The following is a 23677-nucleotide window of genomic DNA, read 5'->3' on the forward strand; positions in this document are numbered from 1 at the left end:
GGAGGATGAATGCCTCCAAGTATGGTGAGAGGAGACTCTTTACGTCCCCTGTTGGCTTTGACAGGAAGGAATGACCGAGGGGCAGGTATGAGAGGCCTCAGCAATGCTCTGGGCTTTGACTCCATAAGTAAGTAAGTAGCTGTCTGCCACTGATTTAATTCCTGGAAAGTATAGCCAGAAGCTGTTAATCTTTATTAGCACTGACTTCTGCAAAGTTATTATAGAACAAGGTCAATATCTGGGTGATTAGGAGAACTTCAGGAACAGGTAATGAAAAATACACAACGAAAGACCACTGTCCTCCAGATACTTGGCATTCTTTCTCCAAGCAAGATCCCGAAGTTGCTTTACCAGCTTTGCATTTGTAACCTCCTTGTGAGAGTCTATTAGGAGCCTGTGTTAGCCTGGGGGAAGAGCTCCCCTTCGCCTATTGTTCTGGAGGCTAGAACAAGTAAGTTGTACATAGATCATTCTTGCTTAGCAGAGTGGACAGGCATTGACGGGTCACAAAAGGCTGGTATTCATTTAACAATAGTTAATTCAAGAGAAATTTTTGAATTAGTAGAGGAAAATATTACTCTACAGAAAGGTCAGTGGAGGAGAAAGGGGAAGGGGTAGGTTGGAGGTGCCAAGCATTGGAGGACAGGTCTGCGGGAAATGAGCTCATTCACTCAGGCTCCTGCTTGCTTTGCTGCTTCAAGACAAGCAAGTGTGTGTGCATGTGTCGGGGCTATTTCTCTGCAGGTCTGTCCCCTGCACTTCGGGGAAGGAGTCCATTCTAGCTTGCCCTTCTGCCTCCATTTCCCAGAAGCCAGGGCTGGCACTCCTACCTGTGAGCAGGTGTGGCTACGCTCTCTGACAGCTAAGGCACTGGCCCACAGATCTGCGCACAAGAGGAATGCAGGTGAATCAAGGTGCATGTGCATGTGAGAGGAAGACAGGATGGAGGGGGCTGGCTGTCATGCTCCTGCCAAGCACATGGGAGCCTTGGGTTTTAAAAATACACCTCCCCACCTCACCCAACACAAATACACAACAGTTGTAATCTGAAAGTCAGAAAGCACTATAAAACATTTCTTATAAAAGTATTTTTTTAATAAATCAATGTATTTCAATGTTGTAACATGATAGCCCAATGCTATATCAAGGTAGCAAAAGTGAAGATTCCTGGTATTTTGATATAAACACTATGAGTGACAGTACACTTGTGTTTAACTTCACAAGAAATTATCTTCAGGTCCATAAAGATTCTTCGACAGCTGTAACACCTTTCAAACAGTAAAGATGTACATGTATTGAAAGAGTAGACAATGAAAGCCTAATAACTGAGCTGTGCTCTCAATGGTTGTATGGCTAGCTTGCTGAACAAAAATCTCAATCTTTTAAAGAAAATACAGCATATATCAAAGTTACAGAGTATCTTACAGAAATGGAGTCATAAGGAGACACACAGATTAGAACCCTGAAGCAGTGAATGTTTCTACCCGTTTTGTGATGGAAGCAGCCATGGATAGCGAGTCCTGCAGCTAGCTGTCTGTGGTGCTGAATCTCCTCATACACACAATGCTACCAATGGACTAAAACCAGAATTCCCTGCTCTGTACAAATGCTGGTGATGGGTAACTTGCTCTATTGCTGTGGGTCAGAGCAACAGCTGGCTGGATTCAGGCATCAGGAAGAGGCTAAGATCATACACCACTGTCTTCTACACTCCAACAGTTACACTTTCCAAAGCTGATGCTCCCCTTGTAAGGGTCAAAAAAACCCCAAGGGTGTTTACAACAAACAGCAGAAACCAGAAGCTTCTGACCCTCTAACATGTATTACTGTCCACCCCACCATGAGAAGTATGTCCACCTGGTTACAACAGAGAGACTCCGTACCATATGTATATTCATGACCAGATTGTTCATATAGGATTTTTCTTAACAGAGATCAGGTTGAGATCTGTTTCAGATGATTCTTTTTCTCCAAGGGCAAGAAAAAGCTGGCTAAATGCTAGTTAATTACATCCATTCTCAATTTTGAACTGTAGAGAAGAACCTGACTTGAATGAGATTTTCTAAAGGAAGACATTTATTTCTCAACCTCAGGTATAATTAGATTATAAGGAGTCTCATGTCCAGAATTGTATCTGCTGATTGTTAGTATGGTAATTGGCCTTAGGACACTATTTTTACTAGAACCCTTTACATTAAACTCCAAATGCTGCAGATGAAAGTAAATACGACAAAATAATAAAATCACTTGTGTGCTGACTCGCTGGATTCTGGTGAAGCACAGATGGGATGTTGATACTCACCAAGAAGTGTCTAACGGCTACTGTGCCAGTAGCCCAGGTTTCAATCATATGTACTTGAATGAATTAGAAAAAAACTGTACTCCTCACATTATTACAAATATTACAAGCAAACTGTATCCAAGGCTTTGTACTAACCTGGGTTTTGGGGATAGGACTCTTTTTAGTGAACAAGTCACTGCTAGAGCCTTAGTGTTTTGCCCATATCTCAATTTTAGACCTGAACCAAATGGACATCTCATGACGTTCACATATTCCTTTCTCCTGTCATACCTCTTGAAACAAGCGCTCTGCCCGCTAAAGAACTAAGGGTAATTTGTAAGGGCTTTCCTCTCTGGAAACAGAACAGTCGAAAGTATAAATTAGGTTAAGTGGCTTCATTGTCCTCAGGCCAATGCTTACAACCCAAGGTTTATTTTCCCTATGAACAGGGTGTGCTTACATTAATAAAATGAATCAAAATCAGCTTATGGAAAAGTTAAAAATATAGTTTACTGAAAGATTATGTATCCTCACACAGACCAATAGCAAACAATCCAATCTAAAAGTTTAAATGTCAATAACTTTAAAACTATATTTTATATATATAAAGCTGAAGTCACTGCCTTGGATAATTTTACACTGTATCCAATATTTTACGTAGGACATTCATTCTTAAGGCAGAAAAATTGAATCTGACATGTAATGACTTGGTTCTTACATCCAAGGGTCAAACTAGGAGTAGACTGGAGCAGACAGATTCCTTGCTAACAAGGATTTATCTGTGGTGACAATTTCATTCTTAGAGTATGTTACGTAAGAGACATACATTTGAGAGAACATATAAATATGAATCTTAAGACACACAAATATGATTTTTTTAACGATTGGTCAATGAGACTAGGCATTCTATTATGACGTGAAATGACTCCCATGACAAACGCCAACATACTCTTTCTGATATGGTACATAAAGAGTATAAAATATCAACTACCTTTTTGGGGTGGACTTTAGATTCTAGTTTTCAAGGTTTAGTATAAAAGGTAGCCTGAATAGTTAAAAGCAGTTGAATGTCAACTCACTGCTAACTTGGAAGGCTACCACTTAGGATATTTCTACGCCATCAAAATCCTGTGCAAGGAGGAAATACATGTGTATTAAAATAAAAATGAAGCCCCTCCCCCAATGCATGTGCAACACAGTTGTCAGTTACTACCAAGAATATCCTGAATGAAAAACATCTAAACTATGGAATGAGTGGCATCAGAGTCAGAGGGACTTAAGAGCATATCACCCCACCTAGGTGGGCGGGTATTTGGGATGAAAGCAGGTGTTCCATGGGCACCTGGGGAGATGAGCTACTCAGAGTGGACGAGGGTGTGAAGAGGAACTGGACCGTGTGCTCCTTCACCTCAGGCCAGTCTGGTTCTCTGCATCCTGGTGCCAACAACTTCAACAAAACAAACACAAATCTAAAAGACCATTCTTAAGCAGGTTGATTGACTATAACTGTTTAAGTACCTTTTTGTGTGCCTATTACTTATGCCGTAGATCTGGCAATTGTCAGAAGTATACAAAGATTACCTGCCTAATTTTTGAAGACACGAAGATTTTCTCTTTCACGTGGCAGGAGTCCATGCAAGATTTGTAAACAGCGATACAAAATACTGTAAACATAACTTAACAGAGCTTATATAAAACAGAAGAAGTAAATCCAGATTGACGAGTGGGTAAAAAAAACAGAGGGCAGCTTCTTACAAAGTTCTCCCTCCTGCGCAAGTGATTTTTTTTTTTTTTTTGATTACAAATATAATCCTGAGCTGAAAAACTGGGATTTGGGGGAGAGCCATCTTTGCATACAAAATATCCAAAGGATGCTTCTCTATTTACTTTTCTCTAGTGATACTCGACTGCCAGAGACAGTTCTGAATGTGTGACTTTGGAGACATTTATAGTTTAGTGTGGCGCCCGGGTCTGGAGCCTGCTGCAGTGCTTGCCACGGAAGCGGATGCGGCAGCATCCTCTGCTTCCTCCAGTTCATCCTGGAGCTCTTGGCTGACACTAGACTGCAGGGCTGCGGGCGTGAGCCACTCCTTCGGGAGACAACTCTGTAGAAAGGGTATACAGGAGCTGAAGTAGGCGAGCCGATTGATCCAGCGAGGAATCTCTTTCCCACAGAGAATCTACAGAAGAAAAAGAGCTCTGTATTAGGTAAGAGAGGTTAAGATTACCTGTTCCACTGCCAGGGAGTGGAGGGTGGGAGGAGGGAGGTGGCTTACAGAGAAGCCACTGCAGAGTAGCCTTCAGTGGTGTTACTCCAGGCTTTTGATAACAAGCAGCTCTTTACTCAGGACCTGGGGCTCTTGACTCAGGACCTGGGGTCCCTACTGTTGGCTCCATTCCTTCCTTTCTAAAGAACCTTGTCAACTTGCTTACTTTTCATATCTGAAATCAAGCTAATTTCACTTGGCTTCTTTCTTTGATCTCTGCAACTGCCGTGAGACACACTGAAAAGTACTTTGAACACACAGAAGACGCTTGTTAATACAATGTATTATTAGAGTAACAGAAGCTCCAAGCAACTGGAAGAATCAATCTTGGATGTTTTCCTATTTTTGAGTTCTCCTTTTTCACAGATTCTTTTCGACTTTTCCCTTTCCTCCAGTGTCTATCACTCCATTTTTCCTGGTCTACATTTTACCCCTTTACTTCTCTCCCTGACTCACTTGTTTCAGGGAGCTCATCCTGGTCCAGAAAAAACAGCCTGGGTGATAGTGTCTCAAAGAAAAAAAAAAAAGTGTGGGCCAGGTGCAGTGGCTCACGCCTGTAATCCCAGGACTTTGGGAGGCTGAGGCCGGTGGATCACAAGGTCAGGAGTTCGAGATCATCAGACCGGCCAGTATAATAAAACCCCGTCTCTACTAAAAATACAAAAAATTAGCAGGGCATGGTGGTGCACACCCGTATTCCCAGCTACTCGGGAGGCTGGGGCAGGAGAATCGCCTGAACCTGGGAGGCAGAGGTTGCAGTGAGCCGAGATCACACCACTGCACTCCAGCCTGGGCAACAGAGTGAGACTGACACACACACACAGACACACGTTTTCCCAAATGAAGACCTGGCTCCATGAGTCCTCTGCGGAAGTAGGCCTGGAGTCAGACAAGGCATGGAAGCCTGGCCACGCTTCAGTCTGAAGACACCAGCAGGGGTAGAAATCGGTGCCAGGAGGAACCCTCCCGGCTGCTGATCTGCGTCTGTATTTGCCACTTCCCGTCCTTACATTTCCTTAGGACTCTTGAATCCTTCCCCCGCTCCTATTTCAAATAGTAAGAACTGGGTCTATTCTGTGCCCCTAACTTTATTCTTTATTATCCTCTTTCTCTTGTGCAGACAACGGACTGGGCTTCTGTTCATGCCCCACTGCCACTTTGTTGTTTTTGCCTCCAATTATACCAAAGATTATGATCACGTGATCTCAGAGTACCATCTTAGATATCTGCATATCTTAGGTAATAACTTTGGAAAGAGGTTTCAAAGAACCTTATGTCTAAAAATTAGCTAAAATTTAATAAGCTGGCACCTATAATTACACAACGTGTACCTTTTCTCCTAAAAGTTTAGTCCTACCTCTTAATGGTTATTACATTTATTTTAAATAATATGTCTCTGTCTTAACTATAGGGAAAGTGAGATGGTCTCACTTGAGGGAAGGTAGCATGTGCTAACCACTTTTGATTATCAAGCACCTATCACACTGCCTGGGAGTACAGAGAGGTAGACACTTAAAAATATTTGGGCTGGGTGCAGTGGCTCACGCCTGTCATTGCAGCACTTTGGGAGGCCAAGGAGGGCAGATCACGAGGTCAGGAGATCGAGACCATCCTGGCTAACACGGTGAAACCCCGTCTCTACTAAAAATACAAAAAATTAGCCAGGCATGGTGGCGGCGCCTGCAGTCCCAGCTGCTTGGGACGCTGAGGCAGAAGAATGGCATGAACCCGGGAGGTGGAGCTTGCAGTGAGCTGAGATCATGCCATGGCACTCCAGCCTGGGCGACAGAGCAAGACTCCATCTCAAAAAAACAGAAAAAAAGAAAATCAATAAATTGAAGAATGTGTACATGAGGCCAGGCATGGTGGCTCATGCCTGTAAATCTCTGTACTTTGGAAGTCCAACGCAGGAGGATTACTTGAGGCCAGCAGTTCAAGACCAGCCTGGGCAACATAGTAAGACCTTGTTTATACACACACACACACACACACACACTCTCTCTCTCTCTCACTGGGTGTGGTGGTGTGTGCCTGTAGCCTCAGCTACTTGGGAGGCTAGGGCAGGGGGATTGCTTGGGCCCAGGAGGTTGAAGCTGCGGAGAGCCAAGACTGTGCCACTGCACTACAGCCTGGATGACACAGTGAGATTCCATCTCAAAAACAAAACAAAACAAAAATGTGTATATCAACTACATCTGCTCTTAAAAATGCTGCCAAACAGGCCGGGCAGGTGAGGTGGTATCTTACACCTGTAACCCCAGCACTTTGGAAGGCGGAGGTAGGTGGATCACTTGAGGTCAGCAGTTCGAGACCAGCCTGGCCAACATAGTGAAACCTCGTCTCTACTAAAAATACAAAAATCAGCCAGGTGTGGTGGCACACACCTGTAATCACAGCTACTCAGGAGGATGAGGCAGGAGAATCACTTGAACCCAGGAGGCAGAGGTTGCAGTGAGCCAAGATCATGCCACTGCACTCCAGCCTGGGTGACAGAGCAAGACTTTGTCTCAACAGAAAAAAAAAAAAAAAAAAAAGCACTGGGACATATTTAGGGTTATCTGCATATTTAGAGGTTAATCATGTAAGTCGTGACTAAAACTATCTAGTTAAAGTGATAGCGACTGCTGCCTATTCAACAGCCATTTCCCTCATTCTCCTTCCCGAGTCCTAATTTCATTCAGTAATCTACCCTCCTCCATATAGCCAAGTGCTACAGGTGAAGATGACTTCATTCCAACCCCTGAGGGTGTGGCTTGATTAGCCCAAAACAGAGTCCTATCTATAGCCACCTGATTTTGTAGATAAAGTTTTTTTTTTTTTTTTTTTGAGGCAGAGTCTAGCTCTGTCGCCCAGGCTGGAGTGCAGTGGCGCGATCTCAGCTCACTGCAAGCTCCGCCTCCCAGGTTCACGCCATTCTCCTGTCTCAGCCTCCCGAGTAGCTGGGACTACAGGAGCCTGCCACCACACTCGGCTAATTTTTTTGTATTTTTAGTAGAGATGGGGTTTCACTGTGTTAGCCAGGATGGTCTCGATCTACTGACCTCGTGATCCACCCACCTCAGCCTCCCAAAGTGCTGGGATTACAGGCTTGAGCCACTGCGCCCGGCCTGTAGATAAAGTTTTACTGAAACATAGCTGTGTCTATTTGTTTATTGCCTATGCCTCTTAGGCTACAATGGCAGAGGCAGAGTTGGGACCATGAATAGTCCATAAGCCTAAAACATTACCTGGCTCTTTCACATACAAGTGTACCAATCCTTGGTCAAGCCAATTTTTTTTTTTGAGATGTAGTCTTAGTCTGTTACTCAGGCTGGAGTGTAGTGGCGCGCTCTGGACTCGCTGCAACCCCTGCTTCCCAGGTTCAAGCGATTCTCTGGCCTCAGCCTCCCGCGTAGCTGGGATCATAGGCATGCACCACCACACCTGGCTAATTTTTTTAATTTTTAGTAGAGATAGGGTTTCACCATGTTGGCCGGGCAGGTCTCAAACTCCTGACCTCAGGTGATCAGCCTGCCTCTGCCTCCCAAAGTGCCAGGATTACAGGCGTGAGCCACCATGCCGGGCCAAGCCAATGTTTTTAAAACCTTGAGTCGTGACCCATTAGTAGGTCATTGAGTATTGCTACCTGAATTTTTAAAACAAAACAGACTGTAGGTAGCGAGGTAACCATGACACATCTTAGTTACGTGCCTGTGTGTGTGTAAACTGGGTCACAATGCAAAATGTATTTCTTAGGTGACTAGTGATCAAATAGTATTTGGTTTATATAGCAAAATGAATTTTGCATTTAAGCTCCAATCCAGCAGTCCCTCTTCTAGAAAATCAAGTGTACAGATACAGTGGCAAAAATAAAAAGATGTATGTACAGGGTTATTTATCACAATACTTTTTGTAACAGCAAAAGACTAAAAATCACCAAGTGCCATTAATAGGTTGAATAAATTATGGTACATCCACACAAGGAAGACTATTCAGCTAAAAAAAGAAGTGAGGAATATTTCTATATACTGCTACAGAATGCACTCCAGGATACACTATTAGTGAAAAAAGCAAAATGGAGAAAAGTGTATATAGGATGCTCCCAAAATATAATAGTGCAACAGGCAGAGAATAAAATTCGTAGACATTCCCATTCCAAAAGGGAGAAAACGGAAGGAAGAAAGGAGTTACTAGTCCCAATTTTAGAATCCAACAAGGGAACGTCCATTAGGTTTCAGGGCCTGGGAATAATCTTCTATGGCCCTTGGTTCTGCTATCTGGAGATTCTATCCTTTGAGTCATCCTTTTTCTCCAGCCAATTACCTGCTTATAGAATTCTGACAGTCCAAGCACCTTCTTTAATTTTATCCCCTCTCTGTCGCTTTCAGTCCAAGCCGGCAGTGTTTCTGCTAATAGAGCATTCTCAAAACACTGTGGCTCTCTTGCGTATGTCATGGGATTGACTCCATTAGAAAAGATGTTCCTCCACACATCTTTCCTGAATAATCCATCTCCATTCTTGGTTTCTGTTGAGATGGTTTAGTGGATCCACAAGTCACATTAATTTCTTCAGCAGTTAAAGGAAAAAAAAAAAAAAAAAAAAAGTGGTCCAGTCATACCCTTGGCTTTCTCTGTAGCATCCTTTCCTAATAGTGAAGCTCCTATTTTAGCATCTTTTGCAATCTGGATAGGCTGAAAAATTTCCTGAATCATTAACTGTTGATTCCTTTTTGTGCTTTAATAGTTCTTCCCTCTATTGTTCTTTTCACATTTTACTACAAGCAACAAGGCAGGCTGCATCTTCTATACTTTGCTTGGAAATCTCCTCAGCTAAGTCTCATAACCCCATAGAAATAAGTTCCAATTAACTGTAAAACACATGACTTTTACTGTATCTATTAAGCCACAATCTAAAGATGAAAGAACGACAAAAAAACCTTAACTTTCTAGTACTCCTATTGGTGGCAGTTATGGTAACACTATTATTCTACAGCTGTTTTAGGTATAGAGGAGTAAAACAAATCAGCAATTATGTTTCTTGTTGTTGAGAATTTAGATTTTTGACATGGGATAGACAAAATGTAGCTATATCATTGATGAGGTTAAGTAAAAACTCTGTAGCCCAAATGTGTAGTAGAAACGTCACTATGAACCTGTAAAAAAAAAAGTCCTAGTTTCATCTACTAGTGGGGGTGGAGAGCTAGAAACAATGATCAGTTCAGTAGTAGTGGGCAACCTAATGCCCAGATTGAAGTTTCTAAATATTTGCTATTAGAAGGAAACAGTTCTGAGGCAGAAAATATGTAGATGAGCCTGGAATATCTTGACATAGCAGAAAACAAAAGGCTATAGAAGATTATTAGGGACAAATCAAAAGACTTATAGAGGCTCCCACGCATCAAAGATGGGACAAAAACAGTCTCTCCACTGATATGAAACATAAAATACTTTTAAATCTGGGGAAGAGATATTCACGATGCTAAATTTTCAAAACAGAAAAAATATTTTGCGGGGAGAAAAAAACCACTTAGAGAATACTAGGGAAGTGTGTCAGGGATCCCCAAGACCCCGTTTTTCCACCTCCAGATTTTATGATTTTAGAGAACTCACAGGACATAGCATATAGTTGTATTCACAGGTATGACTTATCACAGCGAAAGGATATGAAACAAAATTCGCAAGGGAAAAGGTGCATGGGGTAAAGTTGAGAGGAAAACAGGTTTCCACTCCAGCCTGAAAAATTAGTTTGAGTCTTTGTTTCAGAGGGACTACCTGAAGACAGTTAGTTCCATGTTGGTTCATGACATCAGGTTATCAGCCTGACGACTGTGGATGACATCTGGAGGTGTTCTGTGTGAGAACTGCAGGAGCTGAGGCCACTCCCTGCTCAGCAGGCTGTTTGAATTCAAAGTGCTTGCAGCATCTTAAAAAGGTAGCATGGGAAGTTTTTCTTTAGGAAGAGGGGAAAGGCAGTATTGAAAAACAAAGATCAGTCTTTGCCTCCGTTGAGATTCCCTAGGTGCCAGTGTTTGTTTTTTGTTATTGTTACAAAATCAGTATGTCCCATTTAGCAGTCATAGTTTCAAATTTACAAAACTGTCCTCTACTCTTATCCAGACCTTTTGTCTGGAAGGGATGTATTAAAGGGGGACAAAAGTTTTCACAAGATTTTTTTTCTTTTTTGAGACAGAGTCTTGCTCTGTTGCTAGGCTGGAGTGCAGTGGCGCAGTCTCGGCTCCCTGCAACCTCCACCTCCCGTGTTCAAGGGATTCTCCTGCCTCAGCCTCCTGCGTAGCTGGGACTACAGACCTGCACCACCACACCCAGCTAATTTTTGTATTTTTACTAGAGATGGGGTTTCACCATGTTGGCCAGGATGGTCTTGATCTCTTGACTTCGTGATCCACCTGCCTGAGCCTCCCAAAGTGTTGGGATGACAGGCGTGAGCCACTGCGCTTGGCTGGAAAATATTTTTATATAACATAACCAGAAAGATATGTTTCAGAAATGGACAGAATTAAATCCTGAATTTTCAAACTATTTCAAAATGGTTTGAGAGAGCCACTCACCGCTTTCATCCTGATCCTTCCTTTAGTAAGTGGCCTATAGCATCATTCCATTTCTGGAGACAGCTGCATTTAGTAATCAAACTGCCTTACTAAGGTGTGTGCACCAGTAGAAAGGTAGCAGAGTAGCAGCAGACTGTAAGTCCACTGTTGCAAACTGCAGCTTATCCAGAAGTCCCAAGTAAACACGGTGAAACTTTCCCGAGAGAGGTGGAGAGTAAGATGGGTAGACACAGGGGTCACAGTCCTAGTGATATGCTTTCCCCTCAACATGCAGCTTTTGTCAATAATCACAAATTGGGAATGCAATCAGTCCCTGTATCAGAAATACAGAACAGATCAGCAGTTCGACTTCGTATGGTACCACCAGAGAAGCCGGTTCCCATGGACACCTGTGATAATCCACAGTTCCGTCAACATCCATGTTTTCATAGTGAAGAGCCCCACAGAGTGGTATCCTAAATCTGCCTTGATCCCCAAGTAGAAGTCTTGTTCCCTGAGCCTGTATCTCTTTTAGTTTAACACAGCTTGTTTAGCTAAGACTGAAATAGTGTGTAGGAGATAATGTCAAGTTTTAGCTCAAGTGTCAAGTCCAAGCAATTAGGATCTATGAATTCAGGATTCCAAAATACGCCAGAGACTTTTCTTTGGCAGCAGTAAAGCTGAGATGCTGAAGGGCCAGTCATGTTTCCAAGGCCAAGCAAAAAGCAAAGCTTTCCTAAGTGCTTTCTAAGACCCACTCAAAATTATGCACATCAGGCTAGAAAATCACCAGCCTCTAGGGTCAGACATCTGGTTTTCTATGAGCTCACTTGCAATTAAAAACTGCTCACGCCTGTAGTCCCAGCACTTTGGGAGGCCGAGGCGGGTGGATCACAAGGTCAGGAGATTGAGACCATCCTGGCTAACACGGTGAAACCCCGTCTCTACTGGAAATACAAAAAACTAGCCGGGCGGGGTGGCGGCGCCTGTAGTCCCAGCTACTTGGGAGGCCGAGGCAGGAGAATGGTGTGAACCCGGGAGCTGGAGCTTGCAGTGAGCTGAGGTCGCACCACCGCACTCCAGCCTGGGCGACAGAGCGAGACTCCGTCACAAAAGACAAACAAAAAACCAAAAAAACCCAAAACTGCTTTAAAAACTCTTAAAAGTGTATGTCTTTTTCCAGAGGCTCCAATGGGCAAAAATCATAGTAAATATCAGCTGTGAGACATATTTTGCTTTCAACAAAGGATTTAAATTTCCATCTATCCTACAGCAGCAAAAAGCAAGGAAGTTGTGTTCCACTAACTTTTTCTTTGCAGCATTGCCTTATTGAGCTAATCCCTCTACCATCTGCGACATTACAAGCATAAAACATTTTATATCAACTTCTATCATATATCCACAGATGTAATAAGGCCATTAACTGCCCTCCGCCGCCCCACCCTGGCCTGACACCTTCCTCACTGCAGATGTATTCAACCCCTTGCAGTCAATTTAGCAAAAGGTTTAATATTACAGTTGCGGAGGAGACCCTAGTTGGAGTGGGGTTGAGGGCGTGCAGGTAGGCTAACTACTGAAGTATGTCCCCTGCCCTTTTTTACTTTGCTCCAGCCCTGAGAACCGATTCAACCTTTTTTCCTCCTACTTGTGAGGAAAGCGTGCCATCAATGTTTAACATTTTTGGCCCAACCAAAGCTCATCTTTGGGAAGTTTTGGGCCTTTTTTCTTTCTTCCTGGAGGAGAGAACAAAAACTGAAGGTATTACCTGGGCTATACTTCCTTTTTCTCCTCACCGTAACCAGCACGGCCAGAAGCAGCTAGGTGATCTCTAGTGAGTCAGTTCTCCTGGAGTTGGATCTGTCATTTCAAACTCGACAGGTACTTTTACCTTTCACAGGCAACAGCTCAGCTGCTGTTTCATATCATGGATAACTCCACAGCCATCCAGACATCAAAGGTTTTCCATCCTCCACCCATTTCAGCCTTTCTTTCCTCAGTCCTTTTTTTTTGAGACGGAATCTCGCTCTGTCACCCAGGCTGGAGTGCAGTGGCACGATCTCAGCTCAATGCAACCTCCGCCTCCTGAGTAGCTGGGATTACAGGCATGCACCACCACATCAGGCTAATTTTTTATATTTTTGGTAGAGACAGGGTTTCACCATGTTGGCCAGGCTGGTCTCAAACTCCTGACCTCAAGTGATCCGCTCGCCTCAACCTCCCAAAGTGCTGGGATTACAGGCGTGAGCCACCGTGCCCGGCCAGTCCTTTTGTTATATTTCTGCGAGTCAAAGGTCTCTACAACCACCCCCAGGTTTGGTGATTTGCTAGGACTCAGGGATCAGCATAGCATACTCATGACTATGACTTATTACAACAAAAAGATGCAAAACAAAATCAGCAAAGGGAAAATATACATGGGGCAAAGTCCAGAGGAAAGCAGGCACAAGCTTGAAGGATCTTCTCCTAGTAGAGTCAGGTAGGATGTGCACGCTTAATCCCCCAGCAGTGGTTTGTGACATATGTGAAATGGCTACCAGGGAAGCTCATTACAGACTCGGTACCCAAGACTTTTTATTGGGCGCTGGTCATGCAGGCGTCCTCTGCCAAAATCCCAGAGTCCCACAGGGAAAGCAGGTTTTTAGCATAAACCAAATTAGTTGTACAAACAGGTTAGGCAAAGGGAGTCACTCTTCTCAGTTCTAGGAATAAGAACCTTACAGAAGTCCAAGCTCCCAGATGCCAGCTTAGGGCCAATTCTGCAAGCAGGCCTTTCTAAGGACAGCAGTTTTAGGCCTATGTTAGTTAACTCTTCTGTATGGGAACCAACTTGTTTTTTGAAAACAAGGAAAGGGGGAAAAAAAAAATCAGGCATCTATCTTGCTCTATCACCCAGGCTGAAGTGCAGCGGTGCGGTGCCATCTCGGTTCACTGCAACCTCTGCCTCCTGGGCTTAAGCCATCCTCCCACCTCAGCCTCCCAAGCAGCTGGAACTACAAGGCACACACCACCATGCCTGGCTAATTTTTGTACTTTTTGTAGAGATGGGGTTTTGCCATGTTGCCCAAGCTGGTCTTGAACCTGTGTGCTCAAGCAACCTACCCGCCTCCGCCTCCCAAAGTGCTGGGATTACAGGTGTGAGCCACTGTGCCCAGTTATCTTGCCTTTTCTATGGGGAATGTGTCTCAGGGTGACCAGCTATATGAACTTTTGTTTAGATTTGGATTCAAACAAACCATTAAAAAATTATGACAACTGGGGAAATCTGAACATTGTTTATTTGGATAATATTAAGAAATAATGTTCATCTGTGGAGTGATAATGTAATTTTAGGAGTTAATTTTAGGAGTGATGACATAATGTGGTTATGTTATAAAGAATCTTTATCTTTTAGAGATGCAGAGTGAAATACTGATACTTGAAATTAGGCCAGGTGCGGTGGCTTAGGCAGGTAATCCCAGGACTTCGGGAGGCTGAGGTGGGAGGATTGCTTGAGTCCAGGAGTTCCAAACCAGCCTGGGCAATATCATGCAACCCCATCTTCACAAAAAATACAAAAACTGGCTGTACATAGTGGCATGTGCCTGTAGCTCCAGCTAGTTGGGAGGCTGAGGCAGGAGGATCACTTACACCTGAGTTCTCAGCTGCAATGAACTATGATCACAGCACTGCACTCCAGCCTGGGCAACAGCAAGACCCTGTCTCTAAATGAAATCTGGGATTTGTTTCAAAACAATCTGGGGCTGGAGTGGTATCTAAGTGACAGTTATATAGGGGCTCATTATATTCTTCTACTTTTATATGTTTTGAATTTTCTACTGAAAATATTAATTTTATTTACTTTTTTGAGATGGAGTTTTGCTCTCGTTGCCCAGGCTGAAGTGCAATGGCACCATCTCTGCTCACTGCAACCTCTGCCTCCTGGGTTCAAGCGATTCTCCTGCCTCAGCCTTCTGAGTAGCTGGGATTACAGGCACCCACCACCATGCCCAGCTAATTTTTGTATTTTTAGTTAGAGATGAGGTTTCACCATGTTGGCCAGGATAGTCTTGATCTCTTGACCTTGTGATCCCCCCACCTTGGCCTCCCAAAGTGCTGGGATTACAGGTCTGAGCCACCACGCCTGGCCGAAAATACTAATTTTAAAAAGACATTTAGATTAGACGAGTGGCATTTAGTAATGGTAATGCCAGTCCTTTTGCTAGTGCCTGGTTCATAATTAGGCATCTGACACAATTCTGGCTGTAAAACATGGATGCTTTCAGAAGGTTAGGGAAAAGGGAATTCCAGAAAGAGTTTCACTGTTTCCAAAGGGAGAGAGACATAGTCTCCCTCTAGATGTTGTGCTAAAATTGTTACCTCTATCTGAAACCCAGAAAGGGAGCTGGTCTGGGGGTAGGGCCAACATCCCAAGGATGGCAGCTTAGAGAAATGAGTAAAGACCTTACATCCCTATGACACTCACAGTTGAGACACGGACCACATTGGAATGTAGCCTGCCTTATTCTGGACTTGTTTTGTAAGATAACGTTTCCTCAATGTTTAAGCCAATTAGCACCCAATTCGAAGAGACCTATCTTGCAGAGTAGAGGCTGGCAAACTTTTTCTGTTAAGGGTCAAACAGGAAGTATTTTGGGCTTTATAGACCATAAATCTTTGCTGCAACTACTCAATTCTGCCACTGCAGCCGGAAGGCAGTCAAGAAAACAGGTAAACAAATAAGCATGGCTGTGTTCTAATAAAACTTAGTGAATCTCTCTGGTCTCAGCCACAGAAGCAAGGTGACGAAGGCAACATCATCATTTGGAAAGCGTCGCAACAAGATGCACACGTGCCACTGCTGTGGCTCTAAGGCCTACCACCCTCGGAAGTCGACCTGTGGCAAATGTGGCTACCCCGCCAAGTGCAAGACAAAGTATAACTGCAGTGCTAAGGCTAAAAGACGAAATACCACCAGGACTGGTCGAATGAGGCACCTAAAAACTGTAGACTGCAGATTCAGGCATGGTTTCCATGAAGGAACACCACCTAAACCCAAGAGGGCGGCTGCTGCAGCATCCAGTTCATCTTAGGAATTTCAATGATTAGTCATGCAATACATGTTCTGGTTTAAAAAAAAAAAAAAAACTTTATGAATACTGAAGTTTGAACTTTACATAATTTATACATGTCACCATATAGTACTCTTTTGGCTTTTTTCAATCCTTAAAAAGAATGTAAAAACCATCTCAGCCTGCAGGCTGTACAAGGACAGATGACACGCTGGTGTTGGTTCGAAGGCCAGGCTACAGTAGTTTGCTAATCCCTGCTGTAGAGGAAGCATCGGAACTGATAACATTACGGTGTTAAATAATTCTTAGAATTTTTATGAACAATACTAACAGAACAGTACATATATCAAAAACCATTAATATAGTGATGATTGTGCTTATTTGCAACTGGTTATATGACATACATCCCCACACTATGTTGTCAAAGATAAAAGCATACCAGTTTCACTGAACTTCGTCAGAGTGCCCAATATCAATTTACTTGGCTTCATAATATGGGAGTTGCATCCATCATTTCAAATTCCAAATGTAACTTGTACATTTCACAATAGGGAAGAGCTGATATTTCCATTTAATGGAATATATACCTTATTTTACTAAAATAGCTCCTTATCCCTCACCGTCCAGTATTCTAGTTCCAGCACTGCCACTAACAGGCGAGGTAACCTTGGTCAAGTCACAACTTCTGGGTCTCCCAGTTTAACAATTCAGCACTAGGCCACGCATGGTGGTTCATGCCTGTAATCCCAGCACTTTGGGAGGCTGAGGTGGGCAGATCACTTGGGGTTGGGCGTTCAAGAGCAGCCTAACAAACACGGAGAAACCCCGTCTCTACTAAAAATACAAACTTAGCCGGGCGTGGTGGCGCATGCCTGTAGTCCCAGCTACTTGGGAGGCTGAGGCAGGAGAATCGCTTGAACCTGGGAGGCAGAGGTTGTGCTGAGCCGAGATGGTGCCACTGCACTCCAGCCTGGGCAATAAAGAGTGAAACTCCGTCTCAAAAAAAAAAAAAAAAAAAAAAAAAAATTCAGCACTTATTTGGGGAAAGGCATAAAAACTGTAGCCTAAAAAGATGGCTCCAGGGACATCTAGAATTGCTCTTTGGGCCCCAAATGCAAAATGGTTTTGGGGTTAGACCAGGGCTGATGTGGTGGTATAGATGCTCAATAAAGTTCTGAATGTTTTTGAAGGACAGAATAAATTAGAACTAGAGGAAGTAATGATAAAGTATAATAAGCAATGGAGTAAGAAGTCAGGTCTAATCTGAATTCTCCATGACAATCTTTAGTAAGTCATTTTCCCAATTGGGGTCAGTTTCCTTGTCTGAAAAATAAGAGTGGATTAGGATGCTGTCTATTTCTTCACCAATTTTAGCACTCAATGGATCTTTGAATGCATGCCATACAAATGTAATGTCTGGGGTCAAGAAAGCTGAGAACTACCTCCCCACTTGTCTGAAAACTGACTAGGTCACTTCTATGGTACTGATGCATCCACCAGACTAGAAGTGTTTCTCGAACTTTTAGGTTCATATGAGTCATCTCGGGATCTTGTTAAAATGAAGATTTGCATTCAGTGTATCTCTGGTGGGGCAGAGATACCACATATCTCACAAATTTCTAGGAGATGCTGATGCTGCTGGTCCACAAAAAAACACACTTTGAGTAGCATGGTAACAGACTGTGAGAGCTGTTTGAAAGCTGTATTGTAGAAGCCATGAGGGAAGTAAAAAGGGCCAAGGAACTAAGCATTTCTGCAGAGGAGGTCACTGAAATAGCAGCTCGTTTTTTCCTTTACACCCTTCACAATTTCTGTGGTACCTAGATGCTGCCACTGCAACCATCTGCTAAGAATCAGAAAGCTGGGAAGCTGTTTCAAGTGCCAATTCTCTAGACCTTATTTTACAATCTTTTTAATTTCTTTCCTCCATTTTCTTTTTATGGTTCTTTAATTTTGACCTAGTTTTGATCTTCTGCTTGGGATTCAAGAATTGAGAAGGCAAGTACGTGCCTATGTGTTATGTTAGCAGAAGAAAATTTCAAGATGGAAGACATGAATTACTTACTAATAAGAACCAGAAAAAAAATTCAGCAAAAGAGAAACCTTAGCGACTAAGAAGCAGATGTCTCCAGGCATTTCCTTTTTTAAAGCGCAAGTTTCAGGCTGTAATAAACTAAGAAGGGACCGCTGTTTGTACTTACTCTCTACTCACTGCAAAGTAATGAAGAGAACTACCATCTAAAACTGTGCAGACTCTCCCGTTACCAGCTCTGGAAAGGTCATTCATACAAGGTTGAAATACAATACCGTACTTCATACAACACAAAAAATCAGAAAAGAAACGAATCAAGTTCGAACACAGTGGGATATCAAGTATAGTGGGATAGCAAATATGTATTTGAAGAACTTTTAGGATAAAATTTAGTTTACCTCTGATAAAGCTGAAGAAAAATGATTGCAGTTTTTATGCATTAAATGATAAGCATTGCCTTTGTATTCTTTTCCCAGTTCTTCTACAATTTTTTCTATATCATCTTCTAGGAAGTCCGTGCTCCCTAAAACAACAGCTTCTCTTAAAGAACAAAAAGAAAAAAAAGAGAAAGAAAAATAAGGACGTAGTTGTGTCAAATATTTATAAAAAGCATGTTTAAATACTTGCTTATTTCCAGGAATATTATGATTGACATAACAAATCAGGGTTAATATAACAAGACTAAAAGTGAAACAAGATACTTTAAAAGTGCTATTTTAGTTTCTACTTTTCTGCAATAAATTCTTAAGTATATTACCTATGAATACTACAAAAGCACAAGTCATTTTCTTCATGAAATATATGTCCCTGCGTAAAATGTAGTATTATAGTTATTTTCACAACTATTGTATTAGTAGTTCTATTGTTAGAGAACCCGATCCCTGCTGCAAATATTCCTGCATGATCTCACTTGCCATTGAAGGGCTGGACATCATCTCACCTAGAAACAAACTTTTATCTGTCACTGTGCTGCAACGAGACAAACTGTCAAACCTGACTAAATGTGTTCTAAAAAGAAGGACCCTGGCTGGGTGCAGTGGCTCACGCCTGTAATCCCAGCACTTCAGGAGGCTGAGGTGGGCAGATCACCTGAGGTCAGGAGTTCGAGACCAGCCTGGCCAACATGGTGAAACCCCGTCTCTACAAAAATACAAAAATCAGTCAGGCACGATGGCAGGTGCCTGTAATCCCAGCTACTCGGGAGGCTGAGGCAGAAGAATCGCTTGAATACAGGAGGCAGAGGTTGCAGTGAACCAAGATTGTACCACTGCACTCCAGCCCGGGTGACAGAGCAAGACTCCATCTCTAAACAAACAAAAATAAAAAGGACTCCAAACTACTACCTTGGAAAGGCAACAGACATTATCCAAGAGAAAGTGGAATTTTAGTCAGATAAGTTAGGCATCCAAGAAACCTGAAAATACTTAGAAAATCCTTTTATCAAGTAGTCTTGCCAAAAGAGAGCCCAAAGGAGTGGAGTCAGGATGGTATCACAGCACTTCCGTGCGGAAATCTTTCAATTCGGTGATAGGCTAAGAGAACTATGAGGTTAGTAGGGTCTTGTGTGCAGCTCTCTACTGAAGCTTCAGGTTGGAACCCCATTGCACTGTCTGGTTTTCACTTGGCAAGCCATCTACTACAGGCCCAGAAGTTTAACGCTCCTTTAAACTAACATTCTAAATATCACTCTTTTTTTTTTTTTTGGTGCGATGGAGATTTACTCTTGTTGCCCAGGCTGGAGTGCAGTGGCACAATCTTGGCTCACCGCATCCTCCGCCTCCCAGGTTCAAGCGATTCTCCTGCCTCAGCCTCCCAAGTAGCTGGGATTACACGCATGTGCCACCACGCCCGACTAATTTTTGTATTTTTAGTAGAGACGGGGTTTCACCGTGTTGCCCTGGCTGATCTCGAACTCCTGACCTCAGGTGATCCGCCTGCCTTGGCCTCCCAAAGTGCTGGGATTACAAGCGTGAGCCACTGAGCCCGGCCCTAAATATCACTTTAAATACAAACCTCAATTAAGGAATGAAAATTTGATTATTAACATTTATATTCTCATTCTCAGCAAACAAGGACAGAAAACCAAACACCGTGTTCTCACTCATAGGTGGGAACCAAACAATGAGAACACTTGGACACAGGGTGGGGAACATCACACACCGGTGCCTGTCGTGGGGTGGGGGCCTGGGGGAGGGATCGCACTAGGAGAAATACCTAATGTAAATGATGAGATGATGGGTGCAGCACACCAACATGACACATGGATACCTATGTAACAAACCTGCATGTTGTGCACATGTACCCTAGAACTTAAAGTATAAATAAAATTATATTCTTACTGCTTTTTATTACTCATAAGACTTCAATGAACACTTATATCCATATATTTTAGGTTTATCATTACAGGTAATATATGTACCTTAACAATGGATTCTACGCTAATCAACTGTTTAGTTATTTCAAATGTATAAAATGTCCCTTGCATTGGGACAATAAAGACATTTTTAATTTGCTAGGTAGGTCACAATAAAACGTTTTCTCCTTTCAAACAGGAGATTGAGAGGAAGAAATCATTAGAAAGGAGTTTCCTGGGCTGGGCGCGGTGGCTCATGCCTGTAATCCCAGCACTTTGGGAGGCCGAGGCAGGTGCATCACCTGAGGACAGGGGTTCAAGACGAGTCTGGCCAACATGGTGAAACTCCGTCTCTACTAAAAATACAAAAATTAGCCGGGTGTCGTGGCACATGCCTGTAATCCCAGCTACTTGGGAGCCTGAGGCAGGAGAACTGCTTGAACCTAGAAGGCGGAGGCTGCAGTAAGCCAAGATCACGCCACTTCTCTCCAGCCTGGGAGACAGAGTGAGACTCCATCTCACAAAAAAAAAAAAAAAAAAAAGGAAAAGAAATGAGTTTCCTGAGGCAAACCTGAGTTATATAAAATGTCAGCAATTTAAACAAAGTTAAAGAGACATTTTTAACTTCTTGGTTTGTTTTGATTTACAGAATGAATTCTGTTTACCTGAAAACAAGCTATGGCACCTAAGACAGTGTAATAAAAATTATCCTCCCTACTTACTTAAATTTAAATGTTTCTCCTAGTTCAGAAGCATTTCCTGGGGAAATTTCAAATATTCCAGAAAAGGGGTAAGGATGGCCACCATAAGCAAATTCTGAAAAGAGAAAACTCATGATTTTTAGTATGTATCACATAAAATTTAACCAGAATGCTGAATTAGCTTTAATAATTGAGGACAACAGTGACACCATCTAAATATTTTTCAGTTTATAAAATGCTTTCACAAATATCTCACTTAGCTATTACTCGTATAAACAGTTGTCACAAAAGACCCAAAACTCAAATAACAGAAGACACTCAAAGATATTCTTGACTGCCATTATTTCCCTTTCTTATAATGGCAAAAAGAGTGTGACTAACACACAAAGGTAAATACAGTTCTCTCTGCATGTCTATATCATGCCAATCTTGGTAGGTGGTCAGTTCAGTGTTTTGCCACTTTCTAAATTAAAGTGATCTAATTTCAAACACATATCTTACTGGAGAAACTGTCTAGTAACTGTGAGTTTCATGGTTTCTGGGATAAAGACTCTTGGTTTACCTTTGAGTAGGGTGGAACATTACTAAACCTAAAACACCACTCAATTCTCTTCATTTAAGAAAAAAATAAACTGCCAAATTAACACATATACCTACCCACCCTCCCATCCAATCTCCACAGCAAGTCTTTTAGCTAGGATAAACTATTTTTTGACTGTACATCCAATACAAACTGTACATCAGATACAAACTCTGGAGAACAAAATGGAGAATAATTTTAGATAAAAAATTCCTGTAATTTTCTGTTATCTCACTTAGATATTTTAGTGGCTAAGTCTTAGTAGACAAATTTAAATAATTCCAAACCATGTTTAAATCAACTTCATCACTTTAAAAATATAACCGTAAAAGGTCTTAGAACAAAGCACAGGAAAGAACGGGCAGATACTAAATTTACTTTTAATTCAGACCTGTCCAAAAAAAGCAACAATGTAGTTTGAGAAATAAAGTGGCTATTTTGAAATAAAATTTTTAAAGTTTTTTAGTGACAAAATTTTACAAAATATTGTAGATTATCACGTTGGAAAGGGTAAGATTATATTTGGATTCTTAACTTTCTCAATTATAACAAGGAAAGTCATAGACCCATTTTATTTAAAAAGCAATCACTAATTTTCAGAAATATATTAATATTTGATTCTAGCTTTACTAAATTTACAAGAACATGTTTTGAAACATGTTTCTAATTATTACTAAATCATTTTATGAAGGGGAGCAATGATTAGGCAGATAATAGAGCCATGGACTAGCATACAGGAACATTTGGGTTCAAGTTTTAGTTAATTATTAGTATTATGACTTTCAGCAGGTTTGGGCCTCAGTTTCTTCAGCTGAAAAATGGAGAAGATGTCACCTGCCCTTATCTAACCCACCATGATCATGTGGTCCCAAATTTGTGGCATTTTAAAAATGGTAACACATCATACAAATTCAAGAAATACACATGCAAATGTGGAAAAGCCAAATCAACCAAAAGAGTAACCCCACAGACTATGATCCCACCCACAGCAATACTCCCAAGCACGAAACTTTCAGCAAGAGCCCCTCAGTATTTTTTGGGATTATTTGGTAGATGTAGACTTTCAAGTAAAATAGAGCTTTAAATGGCAGATTTGTATAGCCAACATTTAATATGCTAAACTGCACCTGGAAACAGGTAAAATGGAATATAAAAAATAGTATAACCACCATACTGACACATTTAAGTAAATGAGTCTCTTCTTTATACTGGTTAAAACTGGTGTATAGTGTTCAGGGATAACCCTGAGTAAAGTGCAATAATATATTCTAAGAGGTCACAAAGACTGCCTAGCTGAAGCGAACAAAGGCATTTCTGCTACAGGGTTAGTTTATAATTCAAAATGATAGATTACATGAAATCAGCAATGTGATCTGTCTTACGCAGACCATTACTATTGTTACAACTTGATCAGGGGTAGATTATCTTGCATCAAGAGTAGGAATTAGAACAGAAGAAAAAAAACTGTTGAACACACAGCTGCTTGGTTTGAGTGACTCTTGACATGTTTATCCTAATAAAGGATAATAACAAGAATGAAGAAGGCTGAGTTAGTGACAAAGGGCATGATTAGATGTAATCATGGCCGGATTTGTTCAGCAATGTTTTTAGACTTCAAAAACTTACAGATTTTATAGACTTATAGGTCTACAAACCAAATTTATTACTGAAATTCCCTCAGGAAATTGGTATTTCAAGTTTGACACTTTCTAGCACCAACCTTTCCAACCAAAATTATTGTTTTTATCATGCTATTTTCGAAGTGCAAGGTTTCTTAGGAGGTCCAATATGTATGAGAACAAAACAAACTCACTTTATGACAATCACAAAAGGAAAATATTTTTTAAAACATAGTATCTAGAATAAAAGATAAAGTGAATGAAGTGAA

General features: G+C 41.8%; 2 protein-coding genes across 2 annotated transcripts in view; one reads left to right on the forward strand and one right to left on the reverse strand.

Annotated features, from left to right (window-relative positions):
• Positions 1 to 1073: 1073 nt before the first annotated feature.
• DESI2 (desumoylating isopeptidase 2) overlaps positions 1074 to 23677 on the reverse strand; it is a 64886-nt gene continuing 42282 nt past the window's right edge. The window contains exons 3-5 of the mRNA XM_033195563.1: positions 21231 to 21324; positions 18554 to 18695; positions 1074 to 4461 (exon numbers count right to left, since the gene is read on the reverse strand). Coding sequence (XP_033051454.1) covers positions 4228 to 4461; positions 18554 to 18695; positions 21231 to 21324 — 470 coding nt within the window. The 3' untranslated portion in view covers positions 1074 to 4227. The remainder of the gene's footprint in view (positions 4462 to 18553; positions 18696 to 21230; positions 21325 to 23677) is intronic.
• LOC117075934 (60S ribosomal protein L37-like) lies at positions 5405 to 16572 on the forward strand. Its single transcript, XM_033198778.1, has 2 exons — positions 5405 to 5421; positions 15841 to 16572. Exons 1-2 carry the CDS (start codon positions 5405 to 5407, stop codon positions 16142 to 16144), a joined length of 321 nt encoding a protein of 106 aa, XP_033054669.1. The 3' UTR covers positions 16145 to 16572.

Source organism: Trachypithecus francoisi, unplaced genomic scaffold, assembly GCF_009764315.1.
Source record: "Trachypithecus francoisi isolate TF-2019V2 unplaced genomic scaffold, Tfra_2.0 Lachesis_group5, whole genome shotgun sequence".
Taxonomy (NCBI): Eukaryota; Metazoa; Chordata; class Mammalia; order Primates; family Cercopithecidae; genus Trachypithecus; species Trachypithecus francoisi.